Source organism: Dermacentor andersoni, chromosome 7, assembly GCF_023375885.2.
Source record: "Dermacentor andersoni chromosome 7, qqDerAnde1_hic_scaffold, whole genome shotgun sequence".
Classification (NCBI taxonomy): Eukaryota; Metazoa; Arthropoda; class Arachnida; order Ixodida; family Ixodidae; genus Dermacentor; species Dermacentor andersoni.
Genome location: NC_092820.1, coordinates 49,892,105 through 49,907,081, shown reverse-complemented (window position 1 = coordinate 49,907,081; position 14,977 = coordinate 49,892,105). Strand labels below are relative to the sequence as shown.

Genomic DNA, 14,977 nt, shown 5'->3' with positions numbered 1-14,977 from the left:
TTGCAAAATATTTCTCTTTTCAATTTTTGCCTCATATTGTAGCCGAAGAGTAAGTGGCGTCTTTGCCATCTCGCTAGGTGTATCTATTGAAAGAAATATAGTGTTCGAGTTCTACGTAAAGGTTTATTTAGGGAAATGAAATTGTTAAATTCTATAGAAATCGAATCTTTGCAGCTGTTTCTACGCCAGATGAGTGAATGTGACACTTATACGAGGCACAAGATGAAGAAAATACTGTAAACATGAACAAATGGTTAAAAAAGTCGCTACCAGCTGTAGTACAACGGATCAAATAGTCACTATATGGCAAGAGTTAAGAAGCGGTAGCTTTGTAGGAACATTTGCTTTATTTAAAAAGTCGGATTCTTACCAAAAGCGGTCATAATCATCATCATCAACGCATGTTTATTTAAACTGCAGGTACGAGGGCCCTCACAGTGATCTCAAATTACCTCCGTCTCATGCTAGCTCATTCTTTATTAAACAAGAATTTCTTAGTTTAAAACACCGCCTAACTCTCGGCCCTTCTTGATTCGCTTCGTTTTCCTTGGTGCCTTTCTTGCGGCTCCAGTAGACCACCGGCTAGCTGCCCTACTAATTACACGGCCCAGGTACACTTCCTTGGGATAGTAACTGGGACTCGGACAAACTATGCAGACGTCAGAGGCAGGTTTGTACCATCGCGGTTAGCGTTGGCGTTGTCATTCAGCCTCACTAACGACAGCAAACGCGGTCCTTACACGTGGTGGGTTGGAGGGAGAGAGGGCAGAAACTTTAATTTTTAAAACCCATGTCCGGGTCTGTGTTCTAAGGTGATAGTTCAGATTACGTCACGATGATGGCTAGAAGATGGGGAAGAAGAGTTGTTCGAAGGTCTCTGGGGTTTCGGGGCACGCTTGGATGGCTAAAAAGACGAAGCCAAGTGGATGTGCCGTGACCACTCCACTCAGCGGCTTGCTGGCGGAGCCATTTAAGCATTTTGCTATGTAGCTGAAGCTTTCATGCCAGCAGAGCTTCGCTGCTGTGTTGACACCTTATTATAAAGCGTATGCAAACATTTTAACCTGACAAGTGCACGAGCGGCCTTGTTTTGCAGCAGCTGATTTGTGTTGGGTGTGGCCGGCACCTTCTTAAACCGCAGTTAAATGCATTCAACTGTGTGCGACATGCAATTACAGCTAGAATGAAGCTGGAGAAGCACATTGCCGTGTACGAAGGGCTCGGCACACATTGTTGTCAGTGAAGCCGATGTGGGACATTTCCACTCGAAGCGTACATTGAACAACGCAGATTTACTGCGGGGAGTTAGCGCACGGCGGTCGGCTTAGGGTAGAAGCCATCGGCTGCACTTCCGTGCGCGTGCTAGCGTTGTGGGTGGTAGCGTAAAAGCAGTCTAGTGTCGTCAACTCTGCATACCGCATCTGCGAAATAAAGGTTGTGGGGTAAGGCCGCTAAGCAACAGCTGCTTCATGTCGTGAAATACCTGTTAATGACACGTGCGTGTGTTTACTTGATTAAATTACGTAAAGACAAGTAGACACAAATAAACCCAAATCTACAACAGGAACATTCTGTATCAGAACGCTCCGTGGCGAAAAGAGGCATCGACTTCCGACGCTACAGGACGTGCGAGTCCAACGCTTCTCCCAAGGTTGAAACTTGCCGAGCTGCCATTAGAGGCACTGGCTGTAGGCACGGACACTACACGCACGTTCGGCGTGACCGCAGGAAAACACGGACGGAAGGCGGCCGGCGTCAGCGGCAGCTCTGTCTCGCCTTTCGCTGCGCTGCCTCATCATTGCTACTACATACCTATTCGTGATGGAATTCACTGAAACATCACTGGTCTGCCCTGAGAAGCGTTTTGATGGGCTTCAGTAAATACTTCGAGTAGATGTGGTGAGCCAGCATTCCGAATGGACAGCCAGAGGAGAACTGCGAGAGAGCTACCTTTGATAATTCCGGTTTGTGGATAACGTACATCACCATAAAATTGACCTAATATTTCTGCAGACATTGAAGAAATATAATATTTGGGAATAGAACGCTGTGCTGTAGGGTCTGCGTAATAAAAACTTGTAGTATTAGAACCTCGGTAAACACAGGCGTCTGTAGACACCTCCTGAAAATTTTAACTGTTAAATTAAGGGGTTTTACGCGCCGAAACCAGTTTCTGATTATGAGGCACGCCGTAGCGGAGTACTCCGGAAATTTATACCACCTGGGTTTTTTTAACGTGTGCTTAAATCTAAGTATACTGGTGTTTGCGCATTTCGCACTCATAGAAATGCGACCGCCGTGTCCGGGATTCGATCCCGTGACCTCGTGCTAAGCAGCCCAACACCATAATCGCTGAGCAACCACGGCGGGTAATTTTAAATGTATCTTTGAGAAGGCACCCTCTCAGTTTGCGAAGTCCGGCAGGGTAAAGCGCTGTTTTCTTTCAAATCCCTGGCGCACTTTCCTAGACTAGCGTCCAAGAATGACCGTTTTTTTTTCTCAAACTCTTCGTGTTTTCCGATATTCACAATCTCCAGGAGCATTGATGTAATTTTCCTCATTGGCGACTGCTCTATGTCGTGTAAGGCATTTTGGTCCTGACGCAGCCTATCAAGATAAACTTTTGATTCAGTAAGCTTTTACAAGGCGTGCTAGTGGCACCAAAATGTCTAGTTTTACAGCGAAGCACCTCTATTCTCCTTGGACATAGACAAACTATTTCTCATACGTAGAGCAATCCCGGAGATAGCGCGATACCGGGCCGACCCACGGTGGAGGTCAAGCAGGCGTTAAGCAGCGCCCACACGTTGGCCGATACCGAAGATAGTGAATACCGCGCCGATCCACGGCGGAGGTGCGGTTTTCCAGTAAAGGGTCCACATTTACAGCTTTGTTGGTCATCCTTCTTCATAGAGCGGAAGGGCACTGATCTGTTTTTTAAAGGTTCCCTTCATAACCGCATTCATTTCAAGCTTCTTGACAAATATCATGCATGTGTTAACGCGCATACTATGTTTTTCGAAAGCATCATTGTAACAGACACGCCACAGGGGAAGAAACAAAGCCGAGATGTATTTATAGAAGAAAAAATGTAGTATGAAGCCAATTGTACGTTCTCTGATGAAAAAAAAAAATTGCAGTTCCGTCAGGAAGGTGTATGACCGCTTGCGATTGCAAATTGGCAGATAGCTGTACAAATAAGGATAATAGCTTTATCTGCGGTATAAACTTGTAAACATTCGCTTACTAACTGATTTAACAATAGAAGAATCTGTAAGCGCGGCTCAGCGCAAACTTAGAAAAAACAGACACACAGAGAGAGCGCTGTATTTGCATGTGTGCTTCTTTCTACGTCCTTGTACAGTCGCGCTCACACATTTATCATGGATTCAAATCAACTAGCCCGTCAACGTGTTTTATCTAAATTAACCAGCACGGTGTCAGGCGCGCACAGGTAAACATGAAAACAGATAACTCGATGAGCGCGGAAACTCACTGTCAGAATTGTGGAGTGAGGAACCGCGGCAGCAGCAAGCGAATTGACCTTCATGCATCTCTCGCTTCAAAGAGAACTAAACACTGAAAGCACTGCGCATACGAAGCTACCAGTGCTACACGCACTCTGCAAACATCGCAGATCACTTTGAAGATGAGGCCCACGCCGGCGCGCACTTTCGCCACGTCGCAGATTGCTTTCCAGACCCAGGAGCGCCGGCAACGCATCCCTGCGGCATCCCCCAAAGGTGTCTACTACAGCGTGTGCGATTCGCGTGGCTAACGCCGTGGTATACGCCGCGGTTGTCTCCACGCTGTACGGAGCGGCGGGCAAGGAGGACATCGAGGCACCCTAGAAGCCGCAGGAGAAGAACGCCCCTCCTCCCTCGTCTGACCCCCGCCTCGCGCGCGACACGAGAGTGCGAGCATCCGGACCGCGTTCCTTCTCGCGCACGCGTAATCTAACCCCGTTCGCCGGCTCGCCCGCACACGCTGTCACTGATGAGGAACCGCACGGTGGCGGCAAAAATGCGTCTGTAGGTTCCGTGTAAATGTTATCACGAAAAATGATCTAAATTAGTCTTTACTAAACAAATACCTTCTTCATGATTTTTTTAAAATTTTATAACTGTGCAGGTTGGGTCATCCAGAAAAGGGCAACCGAGAAGGTAGCATGAACTGCAGTCATCTGTACTGCCCGCTGGGGGCGCTCATAACACGGCTGCTGGCGACATGACTCGTGATTGCATCGTGAAGGCCGCAGAAGTGAACGGGACGTTGATGACGTCCCTTATTTACGCACTTACCGGATGATATTCACGTCTCACAAATTCGAAGCGCCCGTTAGAAAGCAGATCGAGGCGTCTTGACACCTGCATGTAAAGAATCGCGTAACCTTTTCAGTTATCACCATCAACGAGAATGAGTGCTTTGTTTTAGGTACATAAATGGTAGGCCATAATTTCGCCATATGGTCAAAGCTACAATTATAGCATCTCACAAAGTGGCAGTCAACCTGCATGCTAGAGGTAAGTAATTGGCCTGGCTCGGACCTAATATAAGATAAACTTTCTCCTAGTAAGAGTTTCGCTCTATCGAAATTGCTACTACTGTACATCGAAACACGTTAAGCGATTATCATTCTATATAACCAGGTCCTAACAAAGTTAAAAAGAAGCACCTATGAAAATGATCGGTTGCGCTCGTTCTGTAAAGGTCACGCCATACAATAAACTTTCTCATAGGCGCGCAGTGTCCGGCAGAGCTTGGGCCGAATTTCCCACGCACCAGCTACGCTGAGGCTGATTGACAGATATTCTCGGCAGTTCAGATTGCCAACATGACATTTATTCATCGCATGCATTGCACAGCGGTTGACGCTGTTTAGGCTACTTTGCCCGGAATGTAAGTTACTTTTCGTTACGTTTCACCACATATAATTGCCTTAAATGTTCCGGCGTTTCTGTTAGACGAGTGAATAAATGCGTATGTGGAGATAGAAAGAGGAGCACTATGAAGAACACTCATGCAGAGTGGAATATGTGTCCGTAATTTATGGTTTCGAAGCAAGTGCTGCGATACGTTACAATGCGGTTATGCGCGATCCATCCTAGTGTGCAGCAAGAACTACGTTGGTACTTAGCTCAACTCTGGTAGAAGTGTTGGCAACCACATGAGTTAATTTTGTAAAAAAAAATAATGTTGGTTGGACAATAGGGGACTTGGCAGATGTTTGATTTAGACTCACCTTCCTTCAAATTTTGGGCGTTATAGGAAGCCACGAGAAAGTTTCCCCTTTATAATCAGGGAACTAAACTCGAATCTCAAATTATAATTGGACAAAAGAGGCTGGAATGGTAACAGTTATGGGCGACGACTAACGCTTATTATTTCTCAAACTAAATAGCGGATCCTCGGACAATTACAGAATAATCATGTTTACCAAATTTTCCAGTGCTGTACAACGACCGTGCAAGGTTTCCAGATTAACATCGGTGAACTCATTTGGCTTTCATTTCCTATCTGTCGGAGATTCGTAATGAAAATATTATATTGTTATGTTTATTCTAGTTTATCCGCTACAAACTAGGTTCCTCCGAATACATTTTTGAATATTATATTGCCATACACACATCCCTCCTGGTTAGCCAAAGTTTATTTTTTTCGATTGTCTGTATGACACTCTATTTGGTGCACGTGAGCTTGGAGGGATGACTATTTACTGCATCTGACAACATTGTGTGCACATAATGTTTTGAAAAGCCATGAGTAATGTACCAGCAACGAAGGTCCTTCCACAGCATTTTATCAACACGGTAAATGCCATCTTTTGGTCGACAGCAAAGAAGGTGAATGGTGCGGTGAGTATTTCTTTTACTGAAAACGACTGAAAGATGCACCGCGCTCAAGACCAGAAGATATGTACGTCCAGCTTACTACAGCAACATCGCAGCTAAGAGAATCGAAGGTTGTATTGCTGTTTTTTGTCAACAAAGTGTAGAGATTAAATATTGTGCATCGTGTTTTGTCGAATACAGGGCCAAAGTCCCCTATTTCTCTTGAGCTTCTTTGTGACTATAAAAAATCTTACAAACATCCCGAAATGAGTAACAGAGTTGGCTTACTAACATAAATTTCTTCAGTTTTGTTCATAAATAAATTTTGGATCACATAAGATATTGTCCGTAGTTCAGGAGCGGGGCATTTTCCACCATCTGTTGTGTCATCATAAATTTATATTACATGAGGCACCAACAAAGACGTCACTGACATATTTGGAAGACTTTTGCTATTGCCTCTTTGCTTCTGATGCAGCCACGCGTGTAAACTATTTAGGAAGCATGAGAATCGCATATTCGACAAGCACTCAGCTCGCCGAAGATGCACTACTATGTAGGAAACGTTCACCTGACACAGCGCTGACTGCCGCTGTGCTTATCTGGTATTGCCATTGAGCAAGACACGTTGCCTAACAACATAACAATTGTCGTCACATGAATCTTGCTAGAGTTATTGCTATACTCAATAACACAGAAATTGCATCTCAACGTATCACCCTGCGGACGACGAATGCCATCAAGAGGACCATTTCGCTGCAGTTATTAAAATAAAACAGCGTGCATAAATCTTGAAAGAAAAATGGCTCGTTTGCGTGACAACCACGAGTTTATGTAAAGCACGCGTGGAAATGAACAAAGTCCTTTTGTCACGCTCGTTTTCTGCTAACATCACCATCATATGCTTTGAGGGCAGACGGTTTGCAACGGGAAAAGTACCGCAAATTTTTTTCATGCACTATTGTCTCTCATCCACTCTTTTCTGTTGACCTATTTTCTTATGGCGCAGGAGAAGCTGGCATTAGGTTTCACCCTTCGTATTCCCCAAGTCTTACAATAATATCCGACTGAATTTCCCAATATTTTTATCAATGTAACTTGCAAGTGCGAGCTTTCGAGTGAGTAGGCATTGTTAACCACCTATTGTTGTTCTAGCATGTTTTGTCTCTTATGTGGAGCAGAAATAGAGATCCACAAAAATTGTTTTCGAGAACACCCGTAAAAGTCAACTGGAAGGTCACAAGCCACCTGGCCGTTCATTGTCCAAGTTGTAGTTGCTTGCCGTTTGACAAGGCATATGTATTTTTTCTGGCACAGGAGAAAGTGTATATGAGATGTGCAAGCTCTCAATATTTTCACGAACTGAAATGGTTGTGTTATTGCTTGTCGATTACTTTGTCTCTCAAACACCGGTTAGTAGGCAGGTGGTTAGTGTTACCTTAGACGTCTGCTCAATAATATTTGATCTAGGTTTTCGAGCAGCTTCATCACTCGTTTGATCTATTTACGTAAATTTTGTCATTTTGATACAGTCATCTTTATAAATTCGTTCAGCTTTTAATAGCGCGTTCATCCATCTCATATACTTGTGTATTCTGTTTGGCACCGACGGCGCCACCTTGACTTCGCTGAAATTAGGGTATCGTTTTCAGAACGATGTAAGTACCGTTTAGGCACTTCTGGCATATGTTTTGCACACGTGTTTTTGTCATCGCTAGTTTCACAATATTGCGCTAGCATGAGTAAGAATGTTGTATTTCCTGCTGTGTTTCCTGAGTGAACAGTCTTATTAAATACCACCTACCTACCACACAGACTTTTACACGTTACAGAATACGCTCCTGATACAATTACGATTAGTTCAATCGGATATGTAATTGATAACGGTTGAAATGTAATCGATCCCTGCCACAAAAATTTATCAATAATCAATAAAAAATCAATCATGGAAACTGACCCTGTCAAACGTTAACTCCTTAACTCTGTCTAGTGAGGCCAGCTTGCAGGTGTCTTTCAGGAACAATCAGCCATTGTTTGGGATATCAACGGCCTTAGTGAGATTAGAAGGACTGGAGAGGCTTCTACAGTGCTAACGCCCATGTCCTCTGCTATAGAGGCGTCTCGAAAAAGAAGCCCCCCCCCCCACAATACGGGCTAGGATTCCGAATACATAAGGGCATAGCGGGCAATATTGACGAATTCTATGGCATTAGTGAGAGGGTAGCAGTAGTCCTAATCAAACCTAATAACGGGTGTATATTGAAGGTATTACAAGCCTACGCTCCAATATTCAGTCACGATGATGATGAAGTAGATCAGTTTTATGGAGATGTTTGATTAGTGACGAGAATAGTTCAATCTCAGTATACTGTAGTAATGGGCGACTTCAAAGCAAAAGTGGGGGAAAAGCAGGCTGGTGAACAAGCAATTGGCAACTACGGCCCAATTCTAGGAACGCTAGACGAGAGATGCTGGTATAATTCGCAGAAAGGACTAAGTTTAAAATAATGAACAAGTTTTTCAGCAAGCCTAACAACAGAAAGTGCACCTGGAAAAGCCCTACTGGTGAAACAAGAAATTAAATTAATTTCATGCTTTATGCCGGTCCCAGCATAGTGCAGGATGTAGAAGTGATAAGGAGGGTAAAGTGCAGGGATCATAGGCTAGTGAGAGTTATCATTCACCTTCATTTGAAGAGATGACGATAGGTGGCATATACCCGCCGTGGTTGCTCGGTGGCTATGGTGTTAGGCTGCTGGGCACGAGGTCGCGGGATCGAATCCCGGCCACTGCAACCGCATTTTGATGGGGGCGAAATGCGAAAACACCCGTGTACTTATATTTACGTGCGCGTTAAAGGACCCCAGGTGGTCAAAATTCCCGTAGTCCTCCACAACGGCGTGCCTCATAATCAGAAAGTGGTTTTGGCACGTAAAACCCCATAATTTTTTTAATAGATGGCATAGAGGTAATGAATGAAACCATATCTTGGTTGCCTTCAAGGCAGCAATTTAGGGGGAGGCAAGGGACCAAGGCAACAAATAGGCAAGCTCTCCCAAGTAACAAGGGCCTAATAAAAAAGCGACAAAGAATGAAATTGTCCAACTCAAGAGATCAGATAGAATTCTCGGAATAATCTAAACTAATGAACAGGGCCAAAATAAGGAATATCTGAAATTTTAACGTGACAAAGACTGAAGAAGCCGTAAAAATGCCCGCAGCATGAAATGAGTGAGAAGGAAATTGACATAGAGACAAACCAAAATGTATGCACTGAAAGGTAAGCAGGGTAATATCATAAGCAATCTCGAAAGCATAGTAAAAGAAGTGGACGAATTATATACTGACCTATAGAGTACACAGAGGAGCCACGATACCTCATTTCGAAGCAGTAATGAACAGGTTGCAGCGAATCCTTCTAAACTAGGGATGAGTTTAGAAGGACCTTGCAAGAAGTGAAACGTGGAAAAGCGGCAGGAGAAGATAGAATCACAGTCGATTTAATGAAATGTAGAGGAGGCAAAGTGATTGAAGAACTGGCGGCTCTCTATGACGAAGCGTCTGTCGACTTCAAGGGTCCTGCAAAACTGGAAGAATGCAAACATTATACTGGTCCACAAGAAGTGAGACGTTAAAGAATTGAAAAATTCTTGGCCCAATAGCTTACTTCCAGTATTATATACAATATTCACCAAGATGATCTGCAATGGACTACGTGCAACAATGGACATACCAACCAAGGCAACAGGCAGGTTTCAGGATGGGATATTCTACAATGAATTGAACCCATGCCATCAATCAGGTAATCGAGGAATGCATTTGATTACGTAGAGATACCAACAGCCACAGATGCATTGCCTAATCAAGACGTACGGGCCGCATACGTAAATATCTTGGAAAATATTGTCGCGTGGTCGTGACGGCAAAGAACACAGTAGCAATACTGTGAACGACAAAACAAACTTTTATTGGGCGAACCTGTGCCCACAAAACAGGCTACACTTATAGCAGAACGATAGCGGCGAACACGCTCGGCGATCGTCGAAAATCCGATCAGCGGGTCAAGCGCGTCGGCTTTTATACAAAAGTCGTCGAATGCTCCAGACTAATCGTTGGGACCCGCGTGCCTTCCACAAAGTTCTACACCATTCGCGTCAGGTGATGAAATCAGATAACACAACGTTCGGCGACAACAGACAGCCGGGTAGAAGCATCGATAACTTTCCAGAAACTTCGGATAAATGCAGGCGCGTCCCGCGCTGTGCGATTATATTTGTTAGGTGGCGAAACGTGGTCGCTCGATAAAGATAAGTACACGTGTCAATACACCCCCTTAAAAAGCATCGACCCGATGCTGCATACAAACGAAAGTAATAATGAAAAACACCCGTAGCAAGGAAAACAACAAAATAAGGAAGTTCGTCAGCGTCCGTAAAAGGGTTTCAGACGCACCACGTGGACCACTTCAGATCGTGCGCGGCGCCGCTGTGAATGCGAAATTCCGTCTGGCACGACCTCATAGTCCAGTGCGCCAATACGTCGAATGACCTTGTAGGGTCCGAAATAGCGGCGCAATAGTTTCTCACTGAGTCCTCGGCGGCGTATTGGGGTCGAGACCCAAACACGGTCGCCAGGCTGGTACTCGACGAAGCGTCGTCGGAGGTTGTAGTGTCGGCTGTCGCTCCTCTGCTGGCTCTTGATTCGCAGGCGGGCGAGCTGTCGGGCTTCTTCGGCGCGCTGGAGATAGCTAGCGACGTCAACATTCTCTTCGTCAGTTACGTGCGGCAGCATGGCGTCAAGCGTCGTCGTCGGGTTCCTGCCGTATACCAGCTTGAACGGCGTTATCTGTGTTGTTTCTTGCACCGCCGTGTTGTACGCAAAGGTTACGTACGGCAGGACCGCGTCCCACGTCTTGTGTTCGACGTCGACGTACATTGCTAGCATGTCGGCGAGGGTCTTGTTCAGGCGCTCCGTGAGACCATTCGTCTGCGGATGGTAGGCAGTTGTCCTCCTGTGGCTTGTCTGGCTGTACTGCAGAATGGCTTGGGTGAGCACTGCTGTAAAATCCGTTCCTCTGTCGGTGATGAGGACTTCTGGGGCACCATGTCGCAGCAGGATGTTTTCGACGAAAAATTTCACCACTTCGGCTGCGCTGCCTTTTGGTAGAGCTTTAGTTTCAGCAAAGCGGGTGAGATAGTCCGTCGCCACGACGATCCACTTATTCCCGGATGTTGACATCGGAAACGGCCCCAACAAATCCATCCCAATCTGCTGGAATGGTCGGCGAGGAGGTTCGATCGGCTGTAGTAATCCTGCTGGTCTTGTCGGTGGTGTCTTGCGTCGTTGACAATCTCGGCAAGTCTTGACGTAACGGGCGACGTCGGCGGTCAGACGCGGCCAGTAATACCTTTCCTGTATTCTCGACAGCGTCCGGGAGAATCCGAGGTGCCCAGCGGTTGGACCGTCGTGTAGGGCGTGCAGTATCTCTGGACGCAGCGCCGACGGTACAACAAGAAGGTAGCTGGCGCGGACTGGTGAGAAGTTCTTCTTCACGAGTAGGTTGTTTTGAAGCGTGAACGAAGATAATCCACGCTTAAATGCCCTAGGGACAACGTCGGTGTGCCCTTCCAAATACTCGACGAGGCCTTTTAGCTCCGGGTCTCCTCGTTGTTGTTCGGCGAAGTCTTCCGCGCTTATTATGCCAAGGAAGGCGTCGTCATCCTCGTCATCTTGCGGCGGTGGGTCAATGGGGGCGCGTGATAGGCAATCGGCATCTGAGTGCTTTCTTCCGGACTTGTATGTTACAGTGATGTCGTATTCTTGTAGTCTGAGGCTCCACCGCGCCAGCCGTCCTGAAGGGTCCTTTAAGTTAGCTAGCCAACACAACGCGTGATGGTCGCTGACCACTTTGAATGGCCTGCCATAGAGGTAAGGGCGAAATTTCGCCGTAGCCCAAACGATGGCGAGGCATTCCTTTTCGGTTGTAGAATAATTGCCTTCCGCTTTTGACAACGACCGGCTAGCGTAAGCTATCACGTGTTCATGTCCATCTTTTCTCTGGACTAGGACGGCACCGAGGCCTAGGCTACTGGCGTCAGTGTGTATTTCGGTATCGGCGTGCTCGTCGAAGTGCGCAAGTACGGGCGGCGACTGCATGCGTTGTTTGAGTTCTTGAAATGCGTCGGCCTGCGGCGTTTCCCACTTGAACTCGACTTCACATTTAGTTAGCTTTGTCAGCGGCTCAGCGATGCGTGAAAAGTCCTTGACAAAGCGCCTATAGTAGGCACACATGCCAAGGAATCTGCGCACTGCCTTCTTGTCGGTTGGCTGAGGGAACTTTGCGATGGCAGCTGTCTTCTGTGGGTCGGGGCGTACTCCTGATTTGCTGATCACGTGGCCTAGGAACAAAAGTTTATCGTAAGCGAAACGGCACTTTTCCGGCTTCAGAGTGAGCCCTGATGGCTTGACGGACTTTTATTGGGCGAACCTGTGCCCACAAAACAGGCTACACTTATAGCAGAACGATAGCGGCGAACACGCTCGGCGATCGTCGAAAATCTGATCAGCGGGTCGAGCGCGTCGGCTTTTATACAACAGTCGTCGAATGCTCCAGACTAATCGTTGGGACCCGCGTGCCTTCCACAAAGTTCTACACCATTCGCGTCAGGTGATGAAATCAGATAACACAACGTTCGGCGACAACAGACAGCCGGGTAGAAGCATCGATAACTTTCCAGAAACTTCGGATAAATGCAGGCGCGTCCCGCGCTGTGCGATTATATTTGTTAGGTGGCGAAACGTGGTCGCTCGATAAAGATAAGTACACGTGTCAATATCTAGAGAGATTTCACAGCTACCTTAATTCTACAGAAGAAAAGTAGGAGGATACCTATAATGAAAGGGGTCAGACAAAGAGACACGATCACTCCAATGCTATTCACTGTGTCCTTGGAAGAAGTGTTCAAGATATTAAAATGGCAAGGCTTAGGAGTAAAGATCAACCCCGAATATCTCAGAAACCTTAGGTTTGCAGATGCAATTGTTCTGTTCAGCAACACTGGACACGAGTTTCTACGAATGGTTGAGTACCTTAGCACAGGGAGTGTAAGAGTGGGATTGAAGATTATTATGAAAAGACAATGATAACGATTAATAACCGGGCAAGGGAAGAAGAGATTTCAGGATCACCAGGCAGCCTCTAGTGTCTGTGAAAGAGTACGTTTACCTAGGTTAACTAAGCACAGGGAACGCTCACCATGACAAGGAAATTTACAGAATAAAAATGCGTGGGAGCACATACCACAGACATTGTTAGCTCCTGACTTGAAGCTTACCACTATCATTGAAACTAAAGGGGTGCAGTAGGTGCATTTTACCGCTGCTGACATATGGGAAAGGAACTTGGAGATTGACAAAGAAGATTGCGAACCAGTTAAGGACCGCACAAACAGCCATGGAATGAAGAATGTTCGACGTAACATTAAGGGACGGGAACAGAGCAGTGTGGATCAGAGGGTATAGCCAATGCCAATATTCTAATTGACATTAGGAGAAACAAATGGAGCTCAGCTGGTTATGATATGTGCAGGTTAGATTACCTGTGGATGATTAGGGTTACAGAATGAGTGCCAAGAGAAGGGAAGCGCAGTCGAGGATGGCAGAACACTAGGTGGGGCAATCAATTTAGGAAATTCGCCGGTGCAAGTTGGAATCGGTTGGCGCAGGACAGGGCTAATTGAAAATCGCAGGGAGAAGCCTTCTTCCGGCAGTGGACATAAAATAACCAGATCATGATTATGAATCAATAGAAGCAATCGATTTCTTTACGTTACTTTCCCACCTATTTTATTAAAATTACTCTAGTACCATAAAAACAACCAGCTGGACTGGTGCTTTTCTTGAATGTTATTAAGCTCTTCACACGTTTATTTTCACTGATAGTTAGCTTTCAAGATTTTCTTCGAAAATTTTGATTCACTTCCTTTCGAAGATATCTGCAGCCATGCTGAAAACTGGCTGAATGTGCGCATTGGAGAAAAGTACTGTGATGTAACGGATGAACACCTTGCACACAAGGTTGCAGTCACTCAATGCCACAGTGCACCTATCTGTGTCGCGTGTGAAGCGATACGCTTTATAATTGCTGAAGCCAGGGAAATGCTACTAGTGAAAAACGGACAAGTTGCCCATAGGCGATTCCCTTGCATCAACGCCCGAAGTGGACATCGCTATGCAGTGGCACCACTTGAAATAGTCGGCAAACATCTGATGAACCTCCTCCATGTTCGTTTTGCTTTTTAGCCTCTTAGGCCTAAACGAATAACTCTTAAGAGATGTCATCAAGCGCACGTTCCTTCAAAAGGTGGGCAAATCTGCGACGTAATTTAATATGAAGTTGCATGGTATTGAGCTACAATAATAGTGATCGCCTGCTACGATCGCTGAAATAGGTGTATATGAGTACCGCACATATCAAACACAAATAACCACATTCGCTATTGGCCTATAACTTTTGTATGTATCACAGAAGTCATAGAATGCATTAAGCGCCAGAAATGAAGCAGCAGCTGTTACCGCCTATGAATGCTGCCTAAAGGCGCTTCCTGGAGAGAGAGACAGATTTATTGAAAGAAAAAGAGGCTCAGTGGTCGGACTTATAAAAAATGTGTCAAATGTGAAGCTGCGCTCTTGTTACGCGAATAAGAATTAGTTTCAGCAAGCTGTTTGTGGGAAGGAGGTAATCCTTTGGGCATTCGTCATTTAGACACTGTAGATTAGATACATTACACTTCATGCCTTTAGATAAGGTACTTCACGCTAAGTTTAGTTACTGAAGGATGTCTCTTGTTTTATTTCATTTTATTTATTTATTTACTTAGTTAGCTAATTATTTATTCATTTAAACATACAGCGAATCAGAAGAAGGAGTTATTGCAGGGAGGGAAAAAACATGCAATACAAAAATACAAGTCATAGGGTGATCATACAGGCGGACTAATTTGTAGTGTAGTAGTGAAAGTACTACAATGTTGTTGTTCATACAAAACGCGCAATATTAGTAACCAATAGTAAATCATGAATACGTAGAAAAACAAAGGGTAGTACAAAGTGGATAATGTTACGGATTTTTTGTGCATTATACAATT

General features: G+C 45.4%; 1 protein-coding gene across 1 annotated transcript in view; it reads right to left on the bottom strand.

Annotated features, from left to right (window-relative positions):
* LOC126534457 (A disintegrin and metalloproteinase with thrombospondin motifs 13-like) overlaps positions 1 to 14,977 on the bottom strand; it is an 86,477-nt gene that overhangs the window by 61,995 nt on the left and 9,505 nt on the right. Inside the window, exon 3 of the mRNA XM_055072916.2 lies at positions 4,302 to 4,367. Within this exon, the coding sequence (XP_054928891.2) occupies positions 4,302 to 4,367 (66 nt within the window). The remainder of the gene's footprint in view (positions 1 to 4,301; positions 4,368 to 14,977) is intronic.